The sequence below is a fragment of the Nuphar pumila genome, chromosome 2 (genome assembly GCF_984573655.1).
Source record: "Nuphar pumila chromosome 2, dmNupPumi1.hap1.1, whole genome shotgun sequence".
Lineage (NCBI taxonomy): Eukaryota > Viridiplantae > Streptophyta > Magnoliopsida > Nymphaeales > Nymphaeaceae > Nuphar > Nuphar pumila.
The window spans coordinates 80,920,499-80,948,370 of NC_143250.1; the positions used below are offsets into that span (position 1 = coordinate 80,920,499).

The following is a 27,872-nucleotide window of genomic DNA, read 5'->3' on the forward strand; positions in this document are numbered from 1 at the left end:
TCCAAGGTTTTGAATGAAAATTGGATATGGATCTCGATTGAAGGAAATTGGTCTGAAATGGCAATCAAGCCTGGAATATGGATTTCTGAAAATTGAAATGCAAAACCAAAATTCATGATTTGGGATTTGGATTTGGATTTGGATCTTGGATCAAGCTCAGAGAATGGAATTGGATCTTGAATCTGGATCAAAATCCAAAAAGTGACAATTGGATCTCAGATGTTAGGTGAATCTGAGTTCAGAAATTGATTAAATTAATATTCTGAATGGATCAGAAGGTGGATCTAGACTGAAATGGATCTGAAATGATTAATTGGATCCCGGATATCCCATGAGATATTCCGGGTTAAAAAGAATAAATTGGGCCCTGGATATGGATTATATAATGAATCAGATGAAAAATCCAGGTCCGAGATAAAAATTGGACACCAAATCCAGCATTGGATCCACTATCCGAATTGAAATGGATTGGATCTCGGATATTGATAAGATATCATATAAAGGAATTGATCCGAGTCCGAATTGGGACTTGTTTCAGTTTAAAAAATTGATAAAAACAGTGTCCTGAGTAAATTTTTATTTTTTTGTTTTTGCCCTGCAGGGGTAGAAACACGGTACTAAACTGGTTTGAACTAATTTGAACTAGACAGAATTGGAATGAACTGAATTGGAAGTTATTTATACTAAGGTGAACTAAATTCGAAGCTAGAACACTAGCTCAATCGACTGAGGTCTGCTCAATTTGGACTGAATTGAGCTCAAACGAGCTAAAATGGGCTGAAATGATTTAAGACGAAGGTCCGAGTGCGTGAAAAGTGACTTTGAACTGGAACTGGATCATTCAAATTCTTGATGAACTGAGATTGGACTTGTGGGGATAGGATCTACTGGGTTTAGCTGACTCGAGGACAGTTTGACTAAATTTTGAGCTAAAAACGAGCTCATTTCGCCTGAAGTGGGCTAAATTTAGCTGAAATGGTCAGAAATAATCAGAATTCGTTCGTCGTGAGGTCAGGGGAGCTAGAAATGACAAACATTCTAACTGTTCTGAACTTAAAATGAGCATGGTTAGGTCTGATTGAGAAAAGGGCTAAGGGTGACTCGGGAGCAAAATGGTAATTTTATTGTCAAAACGGGGTAAACTGACCTCTAGACCGAGATAAACCTAGGGGTGAGACTCTACACTGCCCTGCAGGGGTTTAGCATCTATGAAAAAGAATGTCTGGAATGGTCCTAAAAAATTTGGGGTGTTTACACCTGGGCCAAACCCAGACTCAAAACCATCGGTCTAATATCGAGGTTTAAACGATTTTTCTCTCAAACTTAGCCAAATTTTCGAGAATCTCAAATTTAACCAAGTGTGAAAATACGCGACGTTACAGCTATAGAAACCATCACATCTTATAGGCAAGATCATTTAGAGATCAAATGCAATACATGAGAGTTTAGACTGAAATGCCAATTAACGTAAGCATATAATCTTCCGAGTTTTATGGAGCTAAAGATAGAATAGTGGAACCTAGCATGGATAGATCTAGATAACTATAGCTTTTGATTTCAATGACCACTGGTCCAACAGATCCATAATATTGGTCATACTCAGGAGGTTGTGGCTGAGTTAGATATTGGTGATGTTGGGGGAGGTACCGCTAATCAGAATCATAGGCACCCTGTCAAGGATGATGAAAATATTGGAAAGGATATGTCCAGGGAGGTTGATGATGGTTGTGATGAGGTGGCTCCAAATTCTAACGTAGATAGTGGTGGTCAAGTTGATCGAGTTGCAACAAGATGCCTCATTGTGGAAAGATCTGTTTTAACTTTAGGACTTCAAGAGACAGATAATTTGGAAAACAATGAGGAATTAGAAGAGAATTACAGGCATGGTTCCAAAAGGATTTAATTATCCTCCTTTTTAGGAAAAAAGCTCAGACTAAGGGATCTAAGAAGAAACCAGGTGATCCTGCTGTTTGTCATATGGATCTCCGATCACGGTCCAAGACCCAAGATCCACCATAGAGTCATTTATATTCTGTTGAGTATGGTATACCATAATGTTTATGTAATGTAGCTATGAGTTGTGTTCAGTATGCCACACTATGTCTTTATGATGTATTATTTGGATAAGCTCCCTTGGGAGATCAATTGCTATTCTTCCCATAATTAATGAAATGGGAGGGGCCCTAATCTTTCATCAACAAAAAGAAAAAGTAAACTGAGTAAGTTTTCTACTTAAATTTCTGTCAACCTGTAAAACCATGACTACTTTGCATCTTACATACACTTGCCACTGGAATCAAATGCAAACAATTTCAGATCAATGGTCAAGGATTCATAAGTCATTAGCACTCTGACCCAAGTTGATATTTTGCTATAGCTGTTTAAAATTGATCTCATGGTTATGATGAATACATGATACATTTATTGAACTTACTACATAAAATATTCTTATTATGCAAACATAGCAACAATTTTCTCAGGGCATCAGAATTGCTCAATGGACTTATTTTATGATTTCATGCTTTAAAAATAAATAGGCTACAATATTTCAATTACAACAAATATAATACCCATTTCACAAGCAGAGATTTATTTAAGCAAACCTGTGAAAAGAAAGAGTCTATGCTTTCCTTTTGAGCAAGTGCAAACACCTAGCAAAAGTAGAAAATGGAGTGCAAGTTTCAGAAATATAATCAATAAAAATTAAGTCAATAAAATGCTAAGGCACAAGATGAATTACAGCTGGAGTCCAGTGTATTCCTGCCCGAAGTGATCCAAGGATTTCTTTTTCTTTCAGGATTCCATTGAACAGTGATTGGAAGAAAGAACCATCAACAGAAATTCCAACAGCACCATCTGTTTCTTGCAGTAGCTGTTGCAAGGAGTTCCAAACAACAGATAGATTTGTAGGAACTGTAATTCCCCTTGCAGCTCCTCGGACCATGGCATTAATACGAGCAACATATAAAGGAGTGTACAATTGCCCACCTTCTAATCTCCCTATAACCTAGTTAAACACAAAAGCAGATGGCATAATACAATCTATCAGAAGAAAAAAAAGAGCCGAAATAAACCACAATTCTCTATGGAATTGACACTAGCATCAAAGATTCAAATTTTCTGAAGTATCAAATAATCAAAAATATAATTGAAAAGAAGGATATTTTAATGTCATGTAAGCATCGAACAAACAGGAAAGGATAAACATGAAAGTTTCACTAAATAATCGACAGGCAGAATAATTGTTGTTTTTTTCTTAACAGTTTAATAATGTTAATGCCCATGTGTAAACGTCATACTGCCATGAATGAGATTTTTTCTTTTTAATAGAAAATTGTGGAGTGAAGATGTGCAACTGGTGATGACAGAAAATGTGCAGTGCTTATCCCACTGGCTTAGCCAGCCTTATTCTTATATACACTTTGTTGATGCCAAAAAACTAGATCGCTTTCATGTAATGCCCATGCCAAACAAGTGCAAATAAGCCAAGCAACATGTTTCCTGTCCAATTAGCTCACAAGAACCCATCATGTTGGATCCATTAAGGAGATCTACACCATAACCACCCATGCTAGCCCATCCAGAGCCGTGGATGACTTAAAGGCCCATCAATTAACCAGGTTTTTGAGAACTGAATTAAATAATAAGTATGCAGTCAATGGTTTCAAGGCTTGACCCTATCATAATTATTTTGATTGAGGATTCTTAATATTAATTAAAAATAATAATAGTAGTAGTCTATTTCTATATAGCTGAATTTTCTGGCTTAGGGTGACACTGATTACTCCTGGGTCACCAACCAAAATCCAATGTGCTAGTATCCAGCCACCTCTTGCTACCAAATACATGTCTATCTACAAGTTGAGATTGCACAACGCCCTCTTGCCAAGCATTAATCCTCAATAGACAACATAGACATCAAGTCATTAAGATGGAGCATCATAACTTAATGGCATCAACCTTTCTGTGCTACATGTAAGGGATTCCTGGGCACACCCCACTTGGCTTACGTACTAGAAAACCAGGGTCATCCTATGGGTGCATAGTAGAAAACCATGGCCATTCTATGGGTGCTTTAGGAAAAGGATCCCTCTCAACCACCAAGAATCTGATGAACCTCAAGCAGCCCATGCAAGATGCAACACTTCATGCACGATTCAAACATCCTGTAACTGTAAGTACATGACATTTAACCCACCCATTATACTGATGCATCCATCAACTTGTCATCATATGAAAGCCATATTCATTGGTACTCACTAGTTTTCAACTGTTTGTCTGTACTTCCCCTTGCAATGTAATGGTCCATCAACTAAAACATCCACAAGGGTGCTAGCTCTTTGCACTGACAAGGATATCACTATAAGCACCAGTTTCCTTAGCCGGCCATGGTGACAAGGACATACCTTGCTTATGCCTCAAGCATTCTGCCAACCTAGACAGACACAACTTCATGGCACTCGATCAAGTAATATATAATCCAGCAGCCGATTCCTCGCAAATGGGCCGTGCTGAACACATCTGCACGGTCGGATTTGCAAAACAAGCATCAAAAATCTCTAGTTCACACTCTGGTTCACATATTTTTATGCTATATATATATATATATATATATATATATATATATATATATATATATATATGTTGGTGTTTGTTACAATCCACTTAGCAAAGCCCTTTTTTTGTTACATCTAACATTATAGATGTGATCTACATGTTTTTTAGTAGAAAACGGCTTTCGGATTGACGGAATCCAACCCCTGTACAAGTTTTCCTGGTGATGAAAAAACAATGGTTATGAATGGACTGATTTTTTCCACCTCAAAAAACATGTTTTTCATCAAAAAATTTACCCAAGGTTCGATTCCCACTAAATCAACTATGCTGGACACATCTACAAGGTTAGATTGAGACAAACAACCTGCATCGTGAGACTCCAACTAGATTGTAGGTACCAATTGATTTAGCAAATATATACAGGGTTAATCTTGTTCAGATATGTTATAGTATGCATATACATAAATGTATATGTATACATATACATATATGTATATGTATGTTTAATGGTTGTAAACCGAAATACCCATCAAGGGTATTTTGGTACTTTCACTGTAATAGGCGTCAGCCCAATAGGGGCTGACAACTCTTTTTGTTTTTTGTTTTTTGTTTTTTTTTTGTCTTTTTTCTTTTATTGTTTTTTGGGTCATTGGGAGCAGCTCCAATATGACTGTTGGAGCTGCTCCCAACGGTTAGAATTCCAACCGTTGGGAGCAGCCCAACACCCCAACAGCCCTCTCTTGCTCTATAAATTGGCCTTGAAGGCCTTGTATTTTTTATACACTCTCTTGAATGAATATATGCAATATTAATTTGTTAGACCCTTGTGTGGGTGGTTCGGTGATTCAATCAAGCATTCCACTTGATTGAAAGAGTGCTATTGCATGTTCTTGCATGTGTATCGGATTCAATCCACTTCATTACATGGTATAAGAGCTTTGATGTTTCAAAGGACGTTTGTTAGAAAGAAGGTCTTGATCAAAAGGAGGATCTTGAACTTGGAAAAATTCTGATTGTTGCATTGGAAAGCAGACCATCTCTAAAAAAGGCCTTGTATCACTTCCTTCTTCTTTCTTCCACTCTTTCTCATCTTCTCTTGTGTTTTATTTCTGCTTGTTGTAAATGGAAATTGAAAGGGAAGTAATTGTCTTTATTCTCATACGCCTAAATGACATCAACTATGTGACGTGGGCATCCATAGTAAAACATAAGATATGGGAAAAAGGGCTTTGGGGATTGGTTGATGGCACCGACAAGGAGCCTAAGTTCATCCTTACAAAGTTGGAAAATGGAAAAGAAATTGCGCTTCAAGGAGAGGAAATGGCTAAAGTCGTTTTCGAATACGAGATAAGATGGAAAGAATGGAGGATGGGTCATTCCAAAATCATTGGATGACTCATCAATAGTGTGGACATTCACAAATGTTCTAGTTTGGCCTAGTTTGACTTCGCTAGTGATGCTTGAAAATATTTTAAAGACATGTATAGTCTTAAGGATATTACGCATATATGTAATGTCCAAAATAAAGTAAGGACTATAACTCAAGGGGAGATGAGCATAAGAGAATAATACAATGCTCTCTGTCCTTTGGGATGAATTGACTCTTCTTGAGCCAAAGTGGCATTGCACATAAGCTGTTGAGCTCCGCGAAAATCAAATCAAAGCGAAGCATTTTTATCAATTCATAAATGGGCTTAGGCCCGAATTTGAAAAAACTAAGTCTGCTTTACTTCATAAAGAAGGTGTTTCTTCCATAGTTGAAACTCTTGAAGAATTAACTATGGAAGAGAATAGGTTAAAAATGTCATACACTTCTAAGGATGAAGAATATGTGCTTGCTATGTCAAAGTCCGGAAATCATACAAAGAGTTATAAACCACATCATTTCGTAAGAAATGAGAATAGAAAAAACCCCAACAACTATGAAAAAAGGGGTGTATCATGAGTCAAAGAAAGGTAAAAAAATTATTTGCTACCATTGCTATGAACCGAGACACATCAAACATTTTTGTCCCAAAAGAAAGAAGGAGGATTATAAAGAAGAGAAGAGTGGCTTTGGTGAAAATGAGTGAAGTAGACGACTCTAAATGCATCGGTTTGCTCTCCTTAGCTCAATTGATGGAGGCTTTGCAACCTATGTTCAAAGCTCAATTTTTCTCGTATTCGGGATCGGCCGTATCGACAAGTGACAACCATGGTAAGACCTCTTGGATCTTAGATTTTTGTGCTTCATTTCATAAGACCCCTAATGAGTCTATATTGTCTGAATGCAAGTTTAACTCAAATGATTCTTGTGTTTCCACTGTCGATGGCACCACTTTAAAAATCAAAAGTTTGGGTATTTATCAAAAAACACCTATATTTCAAATACCAAATATTAGAGTAGTACCAAAATTATATTTAAACCTCCTATCGGTTTATCAAATTGCGGACTATGGTTGCAAAATAGTTTTCTCATCTAATGATTGTCTAATATAAGATCTCCAGTCTAAGAAGCCGATTGGGCAAAGCCATAGAAGAGAAGACCTTTATGTTATGGACAATCTTGAATTGCGAAAACAACCTTTTTGTAATTTTATGAAAAAAAAGATGTAGGAATTTGACACAAAAGACTAGGACATCCTAGAGTGACCAAATTACAATTATTTTCAATTCTTTCAAACTATAAAAAAGAAAATTTTATATGTGAAGATTGCATTCTTGGAAAAATGAAGTCCTTACCTTTTGGAACAAGACATCTTATAACTAAGAATCCATTTGAACTTGTGCATTCGGATGTATGAGAACCTGCACCAGTCATATCCAAAGGAGGCATTTCTTATTATGTTGTGTTTGTGGACGATTATAACAGACACGTTTGGATATTCTTTTTAAAACACAAATCTGAAGTATTTGATTGTTTTAAAAAATTTCATAGTTATATACAAAATCAATTTAAAACCAATATCCAAATTTTTAGAATTGACTCTGAGAGAGAATTTTTTGTCAAAAGAATTTAAAAATTATCTTCACTCAAATGGAATTGTACATCAAAAATCGTGTTCCTATACACCTCAACAAAATGGTCTTGCTGAAAGAAAGCATAAACACATTATTGAAACCACTAGAACTCTTCTAGTGTCTGAAAATGTTCCAAAAATTTTTTGGGTTGAAGTTGCCCTTACGGCAGTCTGCTTGATTAATAGAATGCCTTCAAAAATATTGAGAACTTTCTCCCATTGAAAAACTTTGTAAAATGTCTCTCAATTACAAAAGATTGAGGGTTTTTGGGAGCAAATGCTTGGTTATTACCAACAAAAATGATAAACTCTCCCCTAAAGTCATTCCGTGTGTGTTTTTGGGCTATGCCGAAAACAAAAAAGGATATAGGTGTTATGACATTGAAAGAAACAAGTTATATGTTTCTAGAAATGTTACGTTCCTTGAAAATGAAATAGGGTTTACCAAAGAGAATATGCAAGAAAGTTGTGATTATTCGTTCCTTTTTTACCTTGTCAATGACAAGAGTGAATATATTCATGAGTCAAAACATCCATGAGGCAAATGAGAATATGAGTAAGAGTCTTGACAATGTGGACCTACCTCACGATAATTTACAAACCTATGCTCGTCGTACTGAAGATCACCCACAAAGTGCTTTAGAAAGATACCCCCAATGCCAAGAAGAAGATTCTTCTAACCTTAGAAAATCCATAAGAATCTTAAAAGCTCCTAATAGATTCGTATCATATGATTCTTTTGAACCTAAGTTTAGATCTTGCCTAATGGTCATTCACTCGTATTCTGAACCTCAATCATATCATGAGGCTAAACACCGGCATGAATAGATTAAGGCTATGAATGACGAGTTGGAAGCATTAAAAAAGGCAAAAACTTGAGAGATTCAAACATTACCTAAAGGAAGAAAAACTATAGGATGTTGATAGGTTTACAAGGTAAAAAACAAGTACGACAGAACATTAGAAAGATATAAGGCTAGATTAGTAGCCAAAGGATACAGTCAAGAATATGGGATTGACTATGATGAGACATTTGCCCCAGTTGCTCATATGACTACTGTTAAAACTCTCATTGCTATAGCATCAATTAAGAAATGGCTCATATTTCAAATGGACGTTAAGAATGCCTTTTTTAAATGACAACCTAGATAAAGAAGCATACATGGATCCTGAAAAAGGTGCAAAGGATCCGACCCGATCCATGTGACTGATTCATGTAAAGATCATGTAACCCTTTGATTTTATCGGGTCCGGATACACCAGACCCGGACCCATACTTCTGTAATGTAAACTTAAATACACAAGTTTAGGTCACGATTTCATTATTGAAATCGTGACAACCGCAGTTATCTTTCTCCTATCTTTTCCTTTCTCTCACGCAGGTTCCAGAGAAGATTTGTAACATGGTATCAGAGCAGAGATCCATCTAGGAGTTGAAGAGGACTCCAAAGGTGCGACAGATCAAAGGTTTGAGGATTCGTTCATCTCCCATCTTCTTTTCTCCTTCAGATTTCTTCTTTCTCTACCTCTATTCCCAATCTCCATATCTCGTTTCTCCCTTTTCTACTTTCCCAGTCTTCTTTTCTTTTTCTCTTAAGTGGATTCACGTCTCACGTGAATCCCTAAGCTGTTCACGAGGAGTTCACGTGAATCCTGGTTCACGTGAACCCTGTACATCAAATAGGAGGAAAAGCTCGTTTCACGTGAATCTTTTGTTCCACGTGAAACACTAAGATCGAATTATAACCCAACCTACCCTTAATTCTTTATTCAAATCTGTTTTTTTCTGTGTATGCCTTCTTTTACTGGGCTGGATATCCAGGTCTGATAGTGCATTTCAGGCAGACCTGCGACATCAAATCTGGGATTCTAAACCTTTTTGTTGTCCAGCCTGCTGTGTGACATCATTTTTATTTGATTTGACTCTCATTTCTTTTGCTTTCATTTGTCCTTTCTCGTATCATATTCCTTCTTACTGTTACGAGTGGGATCCACATTGAAAATACAGTCTGAAAAAAAAAATCATTGCTTAAATATCCAACCTTATATAAGGTAGAAGAGAAAACTCAGTCCTTCTTCTGACAGCCTCTGGTCGCCAATCTTTGAGTTACTCAGTCGTCAAAAAAAAAAGGGGGGGAAGACGATCAGCAAACCACTCTGGTTGCAGACTGAGCACTCTGTGAATACTCTGGTAACAAAAAAAAAAAGGTTCATTTTCTTGTTAACTCTTTTCTTCATAGATCTTCATTCTTCTTCATCCAATCTTTCTTCAAGTTTTCTCACTCAACTCGTTTCTGAAAAGTTAACTACCTCAAACTTCTTGATTTGGAAGAGACAAATCATTCATTTTATAAGGAGTCAAGGTCTCTTAGGTCACCTTGATCGAACCACTCCCGCTTCACTCGAATTTGTTACGAGAAAAGAAAAAGACGACAAAGGAGTAAGTTCAATTGTGTATGTCAAGAATGTAGAGTACCTCAACTGGGAAAGGAAAGATCAGTCAGTGGTTGCATATATCACTTCTACCCTGTCCCAAGAGGTCCTTGTTGCAATTCCCGACAATTGCACTGCTCTGCAACTTTGGGAGAAATTGGTTCAAACCAGGGTTACCGGAATCGCCTAGCTAAAAGGGGAAGTGCGCTTCCCCGAAGCGCGCTTCGGAAGCGCGGAACGTCGCGCTTCCGAAGCGTGGGGGGAAGCGTCCCCCTTTTTTGGGAAGCGCGTTTCCCTTTAATGGGGGACGCGCTTCCCTTTAATGGGAAGCGCGCTTCCCATCACGCTTCCCCCACGCTTCCCCCTCACTTCCCCTGTTTTTTTTAAATTTTTTGTATTTTTTATTTTTTATTTTTATTTTTTTCGCTTCCCCCTCGCTTCCGAGACGCTTCCTAGGTCGCTTCCGAGACGCTTCCTAGGTCGCTTCCGAGACACTTCCCGAATCGCTCCTAAGTGGTCCCACGCTTCCCCGCTTCCTAAAATTTTGAAAGTGCCTCGCTTCCCGCTCCCGCTTCCCGTATCGCTTCCCGCTCCCGCTTCCTCAACTGGCAACCATGGTTCAAACATATTCACAAGTTTCGCATGCGAGAATGGTTTTTCTCAAGAGGGAATTTCAAATGCTGAGAAAAGATTCCATGACCATCATGGAATATCTGAACAAGATGAAGACTATCACAGACCAACTTGCAATTATAGGATGTGCGGTGAGTGACAGTGATATGGTACAACAGACTCTGAGTGAATTGGGATCCGACTACAATATGATCGTCACTTCACTATTGTGTCTCCCTGTCCTTCCTACCTTTGATGAGTTGCGAGCAAAATTGATTCAGTATGACATGACTCTGAAAGGGTTCTCTGAGGAATCTCACATTCACACAAATTTTCAAGAAGTCTTTGCCACAGGAGTGACTTATGGTAGAGGACGAGGACGAGGAGGACAAGGGCGAAGTGGACACGGAGGGTGTGGTCTGCTTCCCACTCCAAATATGTTAGCTCATGCGCAGGGATCAAGATCCATTCCTACTTGTTTCCTTTGTAACAAAAAGGGGCATATCAAGGCGAATTGTTGGCATAATCCAGAGAATAAAGGAAAGGGTCCACAGACAGAAACCAAAAGGAAGTTCTCAAATAGTGGAGCCAGTGGAGAGATTAAAGATCTGCTGATATCTGCCTTGTCAGAGTTAAAATTGAAGCAGAGTGATGAAGGCACTTGGTTTGTCGACTCAGGGACAGCGACTCATGTGACAGGTGATGCAGGTAAGATTTCTAATATCATTCCTTATTTTGGAAAAAGTAAGATTGTCACTGGAGATGGATCCCACCATCATGTTTCTCATGTTGGAAAAACTGTCATTCCCATGTCATATTTCACTCTTACTCTTTCTGACGTTCTTCATACTCCTGACATTAAGAAAAATATTGTCTCCAAACTTATTGATGATAATAATGCTTCAGTTGAATTCACTCCCTTCTCTGTGCAGGTCAAGGACCTACGCACGAGGGAAACATTCGCTGAAGGAAAAAGACGAGGCAATATGTAGGTCGTTGAAGAAGCTCCTTGTCATGTTGTTCGCCCTGTCCACCTGAATTCAAAGCCCTCATTAGAGTCGTGTTCATCCTCTTCTGCTAATGTTTTTAGTATTTCTGAATGTAATAAGCCATTCTTATGGCATAGTCGGTTAGCACATTGTGGGAGTCATTTTATTGAGAAACTTGTATCTAATAATCTCATTCCAAAAGAAAGTCTCAATAGGGATGAGAACAGCCACAAATGTTCCAGTTGTCTTTCCTGCAAGAGTCATGTATTGCCTTTTTATTCCATTAATAAGAGAGCTTCAAAACCTTTTGAGATAATCTGTTCTGATGTATGGGGACCCGCCCCAATTGCCTCTGGATCTGGGAGCAAATACTATCTAATATTTGTTGATAACTATTCTCGATACACTTGGATATATTTCATAAAAAAATAAGTCGGAAGTCTTCTCTTTGTTTCAAAATTTTCTTTGCTTTGTCAAAAATCAATTTTCTGAGTCCATTCAATTTTTTCAATGTGATGGAGGTGGGGAATTCTCATCCCGTGATTTTATTTCTTTTCTTCAAAATAACGGAATAGGAAAAAGGGTGTCATGTCCTCACACCCCTCAACAAAATGGAATTGTTGAACAAAAACACAGGCATATCGTTGAAAGTGCCATGAGTATGCTTCATGACAGCAATTTTCCCATCAACCTATGGACAGAAGCTTTCCATTCTGTCGTGCATGTGATAAATAAACTGCCTATGGTTATTCTGGAAAATAAGTCTCCTTATCACTGCCTTTTTAGAACTCGTCCTAGTTATTATGATTTGCGTGTTTTTGGATGTGTCTGCTATGTGCATATTGATCAGTCTCTGAGAAACAAGTTTCAAAACAAGGCCCAAAAGTGTAGATTTATGGGATATGCAAATGACTACAAAGGATATAGGTGTTATGATCCCACCAACAAACGCATCAGAACCTCAAGAAATGTTGTCTTTGATGAACAAAATTTTGATCACGGAGCTGACACAACGAATATGTCAACTGAAATTTACTATCCTTGGCTGAGCTCAGAACTTTTTGTTGGCTCCAATGAAGCATGTTCCTCAGATTGCGTGCAACAAGAAGAAGAGGTGTTTGAGAACACTGGGACGTTGGGGTCAGAGAATGCAAAGGAAGTACCGGGTAGATACAAAGGCATTGTCTATTCTAGACAAAGACCGACAACATCAAGCCATTCAGATCATGTCTCAGTCGCCAATCCTACTCCTTCTCATACTCTTGAGGCCAGAAAATCAAACCGCATACGATATCCTATTGACAGGTGGGTTAGTTATAACAACTTCTCCTTGGATCTTCCATTGTTTTTAACTGTCATCAATAAGGACGAAGAGCCCATCATGTATTATCAGGCAGCCGCTTCTATGAAATGGGTAGAAGCTATGAATGATGAAATGCAAGCCTTGCATGAATGTGGAACATGGGAAGTTGTTCTCAGACCACTTGACAAAAATGTTGTCGAATGCAAATGGGTCTACAAAATCAAGTACAAGCCAGATGGAACCATTGAACGATATAAGGCAAGGCTTGTAGCAAAAGGATTCACTCAAGAAGCAGGGCAAGACTATGATGAGACTTTTAGTCCGGTTGTAAGAATGGGAACGATTCGAATTATCATTTCCCTGGCTGTTGAACATGGATGGAAGTTGAGTCACCTTGATGTAAAAAATGCATTCTTGCATGGGGATTTGAATGAGGAAGTATACATGGAACAACCCCCTGGATATCAAGAACAAAATTGTAAAACCCATGTATGCAGGTTAAAAAGAACCATCTACGGCCTGAAGCAGGCATCTCGCTCTTGGTTTGATAGCTTCTCGCTAGAGATTCAGAAACATGGATTTTCACGTTCCATGCTGGACCACTCATTATTTATTTTTAAAAGCCAGCTTGTGACCACTCTATTATTAATTTATGTCGATGATATTATCATCATAGGAAACTCTGCGGCCCACATCCAAGAAATAAAAGACTTATTAGGTCAGAGGTTCAAAATGAAAGATCTTGGAGTTCTACGTTATTTCCTTGGTGTAGAAGTGATAACCAGGCTCATGGCTTGACACTCACTCAACACAAGTACACCGTAAATGTTCTCAGCAAGGCAGGCATGAAAGACTGCAAACCTCTAGGAACTTTGAGTGTACTTCATCAAAAACTTAGCGCTCATGATGGAGATCTATGTGATGACCCCACCAGGTATCGCAGCATAATAGGAATGTTACAATACCTCACATTCACTAGACCTGATATTGTTTATTCAGTCAATCAAGTGTCTCAATTTATGCATGCGCCACGTACTGGACATATGGAAGCGGTTAAGAGGATCCTTAGATATCTGAAAGGGACTATTGGGGATGGATTGATATATTTACAACAGTCATATGGCCAAGACGAGCACGAAATTATTGTATATTGTGATGCAGACTGGGTAGGAGATCCTGACGAACGAAGATCTACATCAGGATATTGTGCCTTCATTGGAAGAAATTTAGTCTCTTGGAGCAGTAGAAAACAAAAGGCTATGGCTAGATCAAGCATTGAGGCTGAATATAGATCCATGGTTGCTGCCACTGTCGAAGTCACATGGATCAGGCATCTTCTAACTGAAGTAGGAGAAAAGATCTCCCACACTACCTTGCTCTGTGACAATCAAAGTGCTATCAACATGTCATTCAATCCAGTACATCACAGTCGTGCCAAGCACATTGAGATCGACCAAGTGAGACAGAAGGTTGAAGAAAAAGAGATTGAGCCTGAGTTTGTCAGTACTGAAAGACAGGTTGCAGACATATTTACCAAAGGGTTAACAAAGGATCGCTTTTGGATGCTTAAAAGCAAGTTGTTCATGGTCCAAAACCATGATCAACTTGAGGGGTGGTGAAAAAGGTGCAAAGGATCCGACCCGATCCATGTAAAGATCATGTAACCCTTTGATTTTATCGGGTCCGGATACACCAGACCCGAACCCATACTTCTATAATGTAAACTTAAATACACAAGTTTAGGTCACGATTTCATTATTGAAATAGTGACAGCCGCAGTTATCTTTCTCCTATCTTTTCCTTTCTCTCACGCAGGTTCCAGAGAAGATTTGTAACAGATCCTCCTCATGGTTTGTCTTTAGCATATAGAAAAACTCTCCGCTTACGTAAGGCCCTGTATGGCCTAAAGCAAGCTCCAAAAGCTTGGTATGATAGGTTCAGTGATGTGATTGACTCAACTTCATTTTAAATCTTGTTTTACTGATACTGCATTGTTTATTAAGTCATCTGATGCAGGAATGGTGATTCTGCTATTGTATATAGATGATATGATAATCACCGAAGATGATAAGCAGAGAGTTAGTCATATCAAAGATGTGCTTAAAGTCAACTTTGATATGACAGATCTTGGTTTTTTACGATATTTTCTTAGAATAGAAGTTGCTTACTTAAATCGTGTTTACTTTTTGTCACAGACTAAATATGCGGCAGAGATCATTGAAAGCTTAGGACTCTCGGATGAGAAATTGGTTGACACTCCGGAAGTTATAAATGCCAAAATGAAGATAGATGACGGAGAGCCCTTGCAAGATCCAACGCCCTACAGACATATGATTGGGGCTTTGTCTTATCTCTCTATTACTCGCCCTGATATATCTCATACTATTCATTCTGCTAGTGAATTTCGTGCTCCCAATACAGTACATATGAGTGTTGTAATGAGAATTGGTAGATATATTAAAAAATCTATTAACCTTGGCTTGTTTTTATCATCCTCTTCCTTACTAGAAGTCATTGCATATTCTGTCTCTGATTGGAGAGGGGATGTCAATGATAGACGTTCAACCAATGGTTTATGTGTTTTTTTAGGTGATTCTTTAATCTCATGGCGATGCAAAAAGCAACAGAAGGTGTCACTGTCTTCGACTGAAACTGAGTATCGGGTCATGGCAACCACTACGTCGGAATTAATTTGGTTGAGACAACTTCTCGAAGACTTGAGGGGTCATACTATAGAACGTTCGAAATTATGTTGTGACAACAAGAGCGTTGTTTACATTACAAGCAATCATACATTTCATGAGAGAACGAAGCACAATCACATGGATTGCCACTATGTTCATGAAGATTTCTTGCGAAAGACCATCACACTACCTTATGTTCCATCAGAATACCAACTCACGGACTTCTTCACCAAAGAGATACCATCACCCAGATTTCACTTCCTACTTGACAAACTCTCAGTGGTTGTACCATGAGTTTGAGGGGGGTGTTAAGATATGTTATAGTATGCATATACATATATGTATGTTTAATGGTTGTAAACCGAAATACCCATCAAGGGTATTTTGGTACTTTCACTGTAATGGGCGTCAGCCCAATAGGGGCTTACAACTCTTTTTATTTTTGCTTTTATTTCTTTTTGTTTTTTGTCTTTTTTCTTTTATTGTTTTTTGGGTCATTGAGAGCAGCTCCAATATGACCGTTGGAGTTGCTCCCAACGGTTAGAATTCTAACCATTGGGAGCAGCCCAACAGTCACATTGGGCTGCCCCAACAGCCCTCTCTTGCTCTATAAATTGGCCTTGAAGGCCTTGTATTTTTTATACACTCTCTTGAGTGAATATATGCAATATTAATTTGTTAGACCCTTGTGTGGGTGGTTCGGTGATTCAATCAAGCATTCCACTTGATTGAAAGAGTGCTATTGCATGTTCTTGCATGTGTATCGGATTCAATCAACTTCATTACAAATCTAACATTAACCTAGTCGTATTTAACATTTGATGGATTCAACCTTATTAAATTGACTAAAAATCTCTTAAAAGAATGATATTTTTTAGAATGCATGATCACTTTTTGAGGTCAAAACTTTGATAGATTCATAAAGTTACTTTTTTGGAAAATGTGTTTGACTTTCATCTCTCTCCAAGTTCAAAAGACCTAGAATGCCAAAAAAAGTAACCATGAATTTTCAAAAATGTCCTTTTAACGGTATTTTAGTTATTTTAATAAGGTTAAATCTATCTAATGTTAAATACAACCAGTTCAATATCAGATTAACTCATATAATATATATACATATATATTTATAATATATATACATACATATATATATATATATATTTGTGTGGGGGGGGGGGTTAACTTACTATTACAAACGTTTGTAGGTACAAATGCTTGTCGATCTCCATGGCACGGGTTGTTTTGATCCAATCGGACCTCACAGATGGATGCAGCACGACCAAAATAGTGGGCATCAGCTTTTTGCTTATGTTTTTTGGACGAAAAAACATGATTTTATGACCTGAAAAGTATCGCACATTGTATGCCATTAATTGTTGAAGCCTTATTAAAACTTATTTATGTGTCATAATCGGACAATCTAAAAGCGGATTCCTACTAAGAAAAACATACATATCACATCTGTAAGGTTAGTTTAATGAAAAACAACCAGAAAAGATTTTAAAAAATGTGGCATTTGTACCTACAAGCATCAGTAGCAAATATGGTGTATATATATATATATGGAAAATTTGTTCATACTAACTGTTCATATGGTGTGGACCAGATTTAGCGAAAGCTTCATATAGATAGGTGGGAAACACGCTTCCCCGAAACTCGCTTCGGAAGCATGAAACTCCTCGCTTCCGAAACTTGATAGGAATCTCGATTCTCTCAAGCTTCTATGCTTCTCACGCATTTCTTCCATGCTCCCCTACGTGATTTTTATATGCTTCTCTAGCGCTTCTTTTACGTTTTTCATGTGCTTCCTTTCACACTTTCCACTCCCTTCTCGTGTACTTTCTTTAAATTTGCAACCATCAATTTTAGATTTTGAGAAGAATTTAATTTTTACACTACGAAATCACAAAATTGAAGAATAATAATTTTTATTTTAGTTTTTATTTCTTTCTCTTTTGATTTGTGTTTTGCTTCCCATTTTATCCCATATCACTTCCTCTTGTATTGCTATTTCGCTTTTAAATTGAATTCTCGCTTCCTACTTATAAATTTTAAAATATCTCGCTTCCGCTTTCATTTTGTTTTCTGCTCAGCTGCATATTCTGGTAACCTTGGTGTGGACAGTGCTGATTTTTATGTTTCAAGCCATGTTTGATAAATGACCCCACAGATGTGTTTAGCATGATCCATATGGTAAGAATCAACAATTGGATTGTGTTTTTTTTATTAAAAAAATGTGATATTAAGAGTTTTTATATTTATAAAAATTCTTAGTCCAATTTTTGAAGCCTTATAAAAATCTGCTCACATGTGATAATCAGATAATCCAAAAGTCCATTCCTACTAAACAAACCATATAGATGATATCTGTAAGGTTAGATTCCAAAAAAAAAGAATTAAAAAGTGAGAATTAGGACTGTCCACACCCTCCTGCGTTAGGAGGAACCAATCACTCGTACATACATATATATATATATATAGAGAGAGAGAGAGAAAATACATGTTAGGCACTATTCCTGACTGATTGTAGTTAGATGCTTGCTCCTAGGAGCATGACAATTATAATATATATTACTGGAAAGAACGGCAGGAGCAACCACAACTGTCGTTGATAGGAGCCAAGAACTAGAACTGACGAATGACACCAGCAGATGTGCATGGAGTTCAAGCATATAGAAGGAATAGAAAACAAGCCAAGAAAAACAGAAATGAGAAAATGACTAAGTATTAAGTAACATGAGGAAATGTCAAAAGACATAGAAATGTTTACCAAGACAGACAACTATAACCCTTGTGCTTATACTGCTTAAAGATTCAAAAAGATGTAAAAGCTACACTTACAATTTTTCCAAGCCGAGGTTCCAGTACACTGGCTATCAGCTCTGAGCTAACATGTAACTGAGCTGCAAGCTCTGCTAATGCAATCTGACTGCACTCCTGGAGCCTTTCATTGATTTCTTCAGCTACAGTATCCCAATATGATTCTGATATTATCTCCCCCTGTATAAGCATGAGTTCTTCACTATTTGCAACAATTTCCTGAGCTTGCCTTTCGACATGGAACAAATCCACACCAATGATGTCTGCAAGCTCGATCAGAGAAATACGTCTCAATTTTTTAATTTCAGACTCCATCTCTAACTTCAGTTGGTCCTGGTGCACAATTCAAAGAGAATTCATAAAGTCATCTATTTTGTGACATCAATGCCCGAAGGAGGCATATACACAAGAAAAACTACCCAACTATCACAGATCCAGGTTATAGGTGCAAAATCATATCTGAAAGTATGTAGGCTTAGCTTTCCCTGAGCAGAATCCACATGAAAAGGAAAAAAGGTATTGCATTTTTCATTGATTTGTCCAGCTGGACAATATGGGAAAGGAAGTATAAAACAGAAAAACAAGGACCCCTTGAAAAGTCTTGCCTTCCATCTAAAAAAGAGAAAAAAAACAAAAGAAAAGCCCCTAATTTTGAAGCTGACAAACACTCACAGGCACTTATCGAGACTGAGATCACATATAAGAATATGCAAGCGCAAGATGCAGTTAACAGGATTTCATGCTACACAATTAACCAAAGAGAGATCAATTCCACAACCATACATATAATTGCAAGATAATTAGGTCATATGACAATTTCAATGACATCACAGAGCATCAGTGTTACACTCACAGGATTCTGGCATTTTATATGCCTCTTCACATAAGTAGGTTTGTAAATTTATTAAAAAAAAAGGATGAAGCATATGCTGCTCAAGTAATAAACATAATCAAGATTTCACCAGTAACATTGAGCACTATTATAAAAAAATGATTTAAACAGTTAAAGTAAAAAGGGAATTCAAACATATCATGGAGTGTGATATAGATCATTATTTCTTCAAAGCAAAATAGCAAGAAAGACCCTGTTCAACCATTTCTTGAAAACTTGTTCAATGCAGCAGGCAAATTGAAACAGAACATTGTACAAGCAGTCGAAGAAAATTAAAAAGAGAAAAAAAGATACCAAATGGCAATAGTGACAGATGTGCTCTATTACTGAGTGAGATTTACAAAAATCCATGTCATAAAACTCACAAAAACTTTGATCTGAGGAAGGGCACTTGGCGCTATATTTCCTAAAACTTCATTTGTAGGACATTACGCAGTTCACTGATAGATGACCAAGCAACCATGAGCAAGACAATTCTCGTAACTTAGAACTTGCTAACTCGACTACTCTGGAGGATATTTTGGTTCCTTTCTTTCCATGGAAGCAGGTCCACTAACTAGTAAGAGCTTCTCCAACTAAAGAGTGAACAACGCTTTTCGATCTTCCAAAATTTGGGATCCAAAACCAAGTTGAACTTGTTTCCTCACACCCGCATGCCATTTCGTCTTGGTCAAATTGTCTTCTTTGCTGCAATCAACATCTTAGGTCTGTTGGATTAACCACCACGATTGATGTGGTGGTTATCCACGATGTGGATACATCCCCACATCAGGGATGATCCATCCGATAAATGTGCATACGATAAGGGGGAACGGTTACGAAACCGTTCCCACTGTATGCTTTATAAAGACTGGGTATCATGAGCGACCCAGGTCAAGTGAAAGAGGAAAGGGAAATACGGGTCTACTCACCGACTGCATCCGGAAGCCTGGGCTCGTGGAGGGCAGCAGTCCGGCTGAGAAGAGAAATTTTCCGGCGACCTCCCTTTTCCGGTAACCACCGCAGCTCAGCAATGGCCGGATCAGGTACGCTCTACTTTTCTGTTTTTGTTTTATGCAGGGCCACCGCCATACAGGGATGTCGATTGAGGCCTCGCCGGAAAACCCTCAGCCGACCCCGGCATTGGGTTATGGGCCTGCTTCCGCTGCGGGGTGTGCTCTGGGTCGACCAGCAAAGCAGGTCACCGTGGGGTGACGCTGCTGCTGGTCACCGGCGCCTGTCGCCAGCACCGGCAACTGTCGTTGTTGGGCGACAGACTGATTAAAAAAAAACTATCTTACCTCTGTTTTTTGGGGTTTTCTGTCGGCGAGGACCCCGCCGACGTTTCCTTCTCCATCCGCCATTAGAAGGCTGCAGGAGTCGTCGCCAGCGACTATTGAGTCGCCGGATTTCTGAAGGCTTCTGTGTTTTTGGCCGGCGGATGGCTGCTTTCGTCGGAGAAGAGGCGCCATCAGCAGGCAGCATTGGTCGCCGGGGTTGATCGCCGACAGGCACCGGGGTTGATCGCCGGCAGGCGGCGACGTTGGTCGCCGGCAGGCGGCGGCGGCCGTCACCCTCTGCAATACTGTGAGTGAAACTACGAAATAGGGTTTAACCCTATTTCGTGTTTCACGGTTTAATATCGGGATCCTTTTATCGGATCCGGTATGTACCGAGTCCGACCTGGATCAAGAAGCCTCTGGGTCAGACCCGGATATGGTAGCAACCGAGTAAGACCCGGATCTGGTATGTACCGGGTCCGACCCGGATCCGGTCCATATCGGGTCCGACCCGGATCCGGTCCATACCAGGTCCGACCCGGATCCGGTCCATATCGGGTCCGACCCGGATCCGGTCCATACCGGGTCCGACCCGGATCCGGTCCATACCGGGTCCGACCCGGATCCGGTCCATACCAGGTCCAACCCGGATCCGGTTAATACCGAGTTCGACCCGGATCCGGTTAATACCGAGTTCGACCCGGATCCGGTTAATACCGAGTTCGACCCGGATCCAGATCATACCGGGTCTGACCCAGATCCAGAAGGGTTTAGGCACTATTTGGCCTGAACCGGATCAAGGACTGACTCAGCTCCTTTATGGGACCGGTTCGGAACCGTTTTTGGCCGGTTCCTTCCAGTTTCTCACCGGTTCCGAGATGCTAAGACCTTGTTTCTTAAATATAAGAAAATACAGGAATTTTGGCATACGGTTATAGGGTTTTTATAAACTTTTGTTCATACTTGACCCGGTTCATAAGGTTCAGAACCGATTTGGGCCCTTGGATGACCGGTTCGGGGCTGTTTCAGACCGGTTCAGAGTGCTTTAAGACCGGTTCGTGAAACATATGACAGGTTCATTCAGTTTTAGAACCATTTTGAGAGTCATATGTCTAGTCCATTCGGTTTACGGACTATTTTAAGATATTATTTTATATATAATATTGGCATTAAGGATAGTCAGATAACTTAGTGTATTCATGTCACCAAAGTGACTGAATACACGTATGTTATCAAAATGTTGTACTATCATATGGTTTTAGTCAATATTAATGTTGTACTTATATTCATGAAACGATAAACGACCTTTTCTAGATGGATCTAATTTTAGTGATTGGAAAGAAACTATTTTATTTGCATTAGGGTATATGGATCTAGATCTGGCCCTAAGGATAGATGAACCCGCTGCCCTCACTGATCAGAGTACTGTTGATCAAAAGATTGCTTTTGAGAAGTGGGAGCGCTCGAATAGACTTAGCTTGTTGCTTTTGCAATCTAAAGTAGCTAAGAACATTCGAAGTGCTATCCCACAATGCAGAACAGTCAGGGAATTCATGAATGCCATTGAGGCACAGTTTGTAAGTTCAAACAAAGCCAGAGTCAGTACCCTGATGTCAAAACTCATATCTATGAAATATACTAGAGGGGGAAACATTCACCAGCACATTTTGGAGATGAGGAACATAGCATATCAGCTGAATGACATGAAGCTCACCATCTCTGATTCTTTCCTAGTGCATTTAGTCCTAACATCCTTACCCTTGAAATACGGACCTTTCAAAATCTCGTACAACACACATAATGATGAATGAACATTTAATAAACTCATGTCCAAGTGTGTTGAAGAAGAAGAGAGGATAAAAGGTGAGAAAGTGCAGAGTGCACATATGGCTTCTCATACGTTCAAGTTAGGATCAAGGAAGAATGCATTCAAGAGAAATGCTAGGAAGAAGCCAACTCGGGATAAGTCATCCCAAGATAAGCAATCCAACTTTGCTCCCATAAAGTGCTTCTTTTGCAAGAAGAAGGGACACATAAAGGCATATTGCATAAAGTACAATAAGTGGTTGGAAAAGAGAGGTAATTTGTCATTAGTTTCTCATGAATGTAATTTATTACATATTCCTGAAAATAGTTGGTGGATTGATTCTGGTGCTACTGTTCATATTTCCAACTGTCTACAGTTGTTCCTGAGCAGAAGGGAACCAACAATGCATGAGAAAAGCATCTATTCGGGAAACAAGATGCGTTCACATATGAAGGATGTTGAAACCTGCAGGATTACTCTGAATACAGGCGTAGTTTTAGATCTTCATGATGTCTTTTATATTTCATTGTATAGTAGAAACTTAATTTCAATTTCAAAGTTGGATTAATTTAGATATTGTTTTAAGTTTAAAAATTCCAAATTGTTCATATTCAGAAATTCAATTGAAATTGGTTCTGCATCAGTTTATGATGATTTATATAGATTGAATGTGAAGATCCAAACTCAGGAGTCTTTGACTTCTGAATACGCATTGGTTGGAAATAAACGTAGCATGACAGATGATAAATCTTACATGCTTTGGCATCGAAGGTTGGGTCATATCTCTGAAAAAAGAATAAAGAGACTGGTAAATGAAGGGATTTTGCAATCTCTAGATTTTACTGACAATGACCCATGTGTTGATTGCATAAAGGCTAAGCATACAAACACATATAAAGAGGGTGTCAAACGCAGTAGTGAGATATTAGAAATAGTCCATACGGATGTATGTGGACCGTTTTCTCCCTATTACACAGGCGAAAAATATTTTGTCACATTTATTGATGATTATTTCCGGTATATGTATCTCTACTTGATTTTTGAAAAATCTGATGTTTTTCAGATGTTTAAAGAATTTAAGAAAGAAGTAGAGAAACAAACCGATAAGGTTATTAAGATAGTCAGGTTTGATAGAGGTGGCGAATATTATGGTAGATTTACTGAGATGGGGCAAAGGGAAGGACCATTAGCGCGATTTCTTAAAGAGGAAAGCATTGTGTCTCAATATATCATGCCTGGTAGTGCCTATGAGAATGGTGTAGCTGAAAGGAGAAATCGTACGCTTAAAGAAATGGTCAGAGCTATGTTGAATTATTCAATACTTCCCATAAAGTCGTGGGGTGAAGCCTTAAGGACAGCAGTGCATATTTTGAATAAGGTTCCTACGAAATCTGTGCCTAAAACTCCTTACGAGTTGTGGACAGGTAGAAAACCATCATTGTCTTATATGCACATATGGGTATGTCCTGCAGAGGCTAAACTATATAACCCCCACATTAAAGCCTTTTGATCCAAGAACAACCAGTGGATATTTCATTGGTTATCCAGAAAGATCAAAAGGGTACAGGTTTTATTGCCCATCTCACTCACCACAGATTGTTAAAACGGATAAGGCTAAATTCCTAGAAGATGGTTCAGTAGGATTAAGTGCACTTCAAAGCATTGGTTTTGAGGAAATACAGGATCCAGTTTCATCACCTGTTAAGGAAAACATCGAAAGACACCACATTGTTATTCCTAATGATGGTGTGGTTGATCATTCGATTGTTAATGCACAAATCCAAAGTGAACCTATTGTGGACAATACGGAAGAGCACGAACAGGATGATCAGGTTCAATCTGAGCCTGAGGAACGACCTGTTTGGAGATCCACAAGGATTAGGAGATCTGCCATACATCCTGATTATGTGGTGTACCTTCAGGAGCCTGGTGATTTCATAGATATGGATGATGACCCATTGACTTTTATGAAAGCTGTTGAAAGCAAACAATCTTCGCACTGGATTGAAGCCATGAAAGAAGAGTTAGACTCTATGGCTAAAAATCAAGTGTGGGATCTTGTCACGTTACCTAAAAGAGTAAAGCCCGTAGGGTGTAAATGGGTCTTTAAGACCAAGAAGGACTCCAAAGGTAACATAGAGAGACGTAAAGCAAGATTGGTTGCTAAAGGATTCACCCAGATAGAGGGCATTGACTATAATGAGACATTTTCTCCTTTCTCAACTAAGGAGTCAATGAGGATTATTCTGGCCCTCGTAACTCATTATGACTTAGAGCTGCATCAGATGGATGTGAAAACAACATTCCTCAACGGGGATCTGAATGAAGAGGTATACATGGAACAACCTCTTGGTTTCTCTAAAAATGATCGTTTGGTTTGTAAGCTTAACAAATCAATATATGGACTTAAACAGGGCCCCGAACAGTGGTATATTAAATTTTCCCAAGTCATTGTGACTTTCGGGTTTACAGAAAACATTATTGATCAATGTATATACCTTAAAGAAAGTGGGAGTAAGTTCATTATATTGATGTTGTATGTGGATGACATCTTACTTGCAACCAACGATATAAAGTTAGTTTTAGAGACAAAACAGTTTCTTGCATCACATTTTGATATGAAAGATATGGATGAGGCTGCTTATGTTCTTGGCATAGAGATTCGTCGAGACAGAGCAAAAGGTGTTCTAGGCCTCTCTCAGAGATCCTATATAGAAAAGGTGTTAAAGCGATATGGGATGGAGAATTGTTCTCCTACTTCTACACCCATATCAAAAAGTGACAAGCTGAGCCTAAAGGATTGTCCACAAAACGATATTGACAAAGCACAGATGAGTGTTTATCCATATGCATCAGTTGTTGGCAGCTTGCAGTACGCGCAGACATGTTCTCGACCAGATATTTCTTTTGCAGTAAGGGTACTTGGCAGATTTCAGTCTAACCCAGGTTTACCTCATTGGAAGGCTGCCAAGAAAGTCTTGCGGTACTTGCAAAGGACAAAAGACTATATGTTAACGTATCATAAAGTTGATCATCTCGAGATCATTGGCTACTCAGATGCGGATTTAGGAGGATGCATTGATAGTAGAAAGTCTACTACTGGGTACGTCTTCTTACTTGCTGAGGGAGCGATCTCTTGGAGGAATGGAAAGCAGACGACCACTGTTGCCCACACCATGGAGGCAGAATTCATTGCATTGTACGAGACTACTTCGCAGGCTATATGGTTAAAGAACTTCATATCACAGTTAAAGGTGGTCGATTCCATTGGGAAGCCACTGAAGGTCTACTGTGATAATGAAGTTGCGGTGTCCTTTTCGAACAACAACAAAAGTACTACGTTATGCAAGCATATGGAATTGAAGTATTTTGTTATTAAAGAAAGGACGAAGAATCATTTAGTGCATATTGTCAATATTGGTGCCAAAGAGATGATCGTTGATCCTCTTACTAAAGGGCTAGCACCGGGATTATATTCCGAACATGTAATGAAGATGGGATTGTTAAACTCTTTTTGACATATGCATATAAATAAAGTGATCACTTTCAGTTTTTTATTCTCATTATGGTTGTTGTCAATCTCCTAAGGATTAGAGATTCAACTAAGGACCTTTAGAATAGATTATAAAGGTCACTCTATTCATCAAGTTATTCCCATAAGGTTTTCTAGTTAAAAGATTTATCGTCGGATCAAGTGGGAGAATGTTGGATTAACCACCACGATTGACGTGGTGGTTATCCACGATGTGGATACATCCCCACATCAGGGATGATCCATCCGATAAATGTGCATACGATAAGGGGGAACGGTTACGCAAACCGTTCCCACCGTATGCTTTATAAAGACTGGGTATCATGAGCGACCCAGGTCAAGTGAAAGAGGAAAGGGAAATACGGGTCTACTCATCGACTGCATCCGGAAGCCTGGGCTCGTGGAGGGCAGCAGTCCGGCTGAGCAGAGAAATTTTCCGGCGACCTCCCTTTTTCGGTAACCACCGCAGCTCAGCAATGGCCGGATCAGGTACGCTCTGCTTTTCTGTTTTTGTTTTATGCAGGGCCACCGCCATAAAGGGATGCCGATTGAGGCCTCGCCGGAAAACCCCCAGCCGATCCCAACAAGGTCATGTTCTGTTTGCCTCTTTTTTTATAACAGCAGCTGTTTGCCGATAGGCTTACCGCGCAATTTTAACATGTAGTTCAGAATGTAATTGCATCTTGACTAGTTAGAAGAGAAGATGGCCTATGGCTAGCATGGGCATGCCTATAAAAGAGATGGGTACTCATGCGATCATAATTATGGCTCTAAAAGACCAAAGCATGTAGATATTTCCAACAGCCAGAAATCAATCAAGGGATGCAACCATCACAAACAATTAACACCATTAATGTCGACTGATTCTACGAAATAGAATTCAATGTTTCTAGATAGATAATCCGTCCCCCCACTATCCACCAAATAATTTTCCCACAACATCTTCACTTCTCGTCATCAATACCCTAAATTCTGAAAGCAGCACGAAGCCCCTCTCATACAGAACCGCTTAAAAACACAACGTTTACAGATGACACACAAAAACATCGCGAATTCCACAAAGAGAACGGAAACTCTAAAAGCCCAAACCCTCGAATTCTTTCTGCAAGCCGACGTGATTCGAGAGGAACCCGCCGGGTTCGGCATTGTACGCAACCGATGCGATAAAAAAAATGACGATAGCAAATAACACGGGCAGCAAGAAAAAAAACTAAAAACGCGACTGTAAAGATAACCGAACGAGCAAAGAGGGGAGAGTACCAGAGTGATGTATTCCTTGCCGGAGGAGGTGTGGAGGAGGTCGAAGTCGATGATGCGGAGCTCCTGGAGCTTGGTAACCAGCTCCACCACGTTCCTCTCCGACAGCCTCACGCTCGACTTCGCCTGCTGCGCCGCTTCGAACTGCCTCTGCAACTCCAACAGTTCCTGATCCATCCTCTTTCTGATCTCTCACAACCACGATCGCCTGGTCTTTCTTCGTGCAGACGATCGAGATCACAAGCCGGTGGTATTCTCGTGCGTTCGACCGAAACGCATCGAGACACGACGGCTGGATTTCTTTTCCTCTGGTGGAGTTTCCCCCGTTTTATTTTGGAAACTGCGGGGGTAGGCGGATTATTTCGTTTTGTTTATAAATATCGAGATGTTTGTAAAATACCTCCTATATTTTTCACTGAGACGGTAGCCTCTAGTTTAGGGATGGCAGTGGACCGGGGGAAAGCGGGGCCCCGCCCCGCCTCGCCCCGTTTGGACCGGGGATGGAGGGTATGAAACGGGGATGGAGGCGGGGACGAAGGTTAAAATCCATCCCCGTCCGGGGGTGGAGGCGGGGATGGACTGGCACGTTCCCCCGCCCCCACCCATCCCCGCCCCGGCACATCCCCACCCCGCCCCCGGCCCATCCCCATCCCTGCCCCGCCCCGCATCATCCCCGTCCCGCCCCCGCCCCCAACCCTTTATATTTTTCTTACTGTTTACTAACCCTA

The 27,872-nt window shown here is 39.5% G+C and overlaps 1 protein-coding gene across 1 annotated transcript in view; it reads right to left on the reverse strand.

The window, feature by feature from the left end:
- LOC149845826 (E3 UFM1-protein ligase 1 homolog) overlaps positions 1–27,446 on the reverse strand; it is a 154,426-nt gene extending 126,980 nt beyond the window's left edge. The window contains exons 1-4 of the mRNA XM_089996038.1: positions 27,148–27,446; positions 18,419–18,730; positions 2,741–3,007; positions 2,604–2,651 (exon numbers count right to left, since the gene is read on the reverse strand). Of these exons, the coding sequence (XP_089852164.1) occupies positions 2,604–2,651; positions 2,741–3,007; positions 18,419–18,730; positions 27,148–27,321 (801 nt within the window). The 5' untranslated portion in view covers positions 27,322–27,446. The remainder of the gene's footprint in view (positions 1–2,603; positions 2,652–2,740; positions 3,008–18,418; positions 18,731–27,147) is intronic.
- Positions 27,447–27,872: the final 426 nt, after the last annotated feature.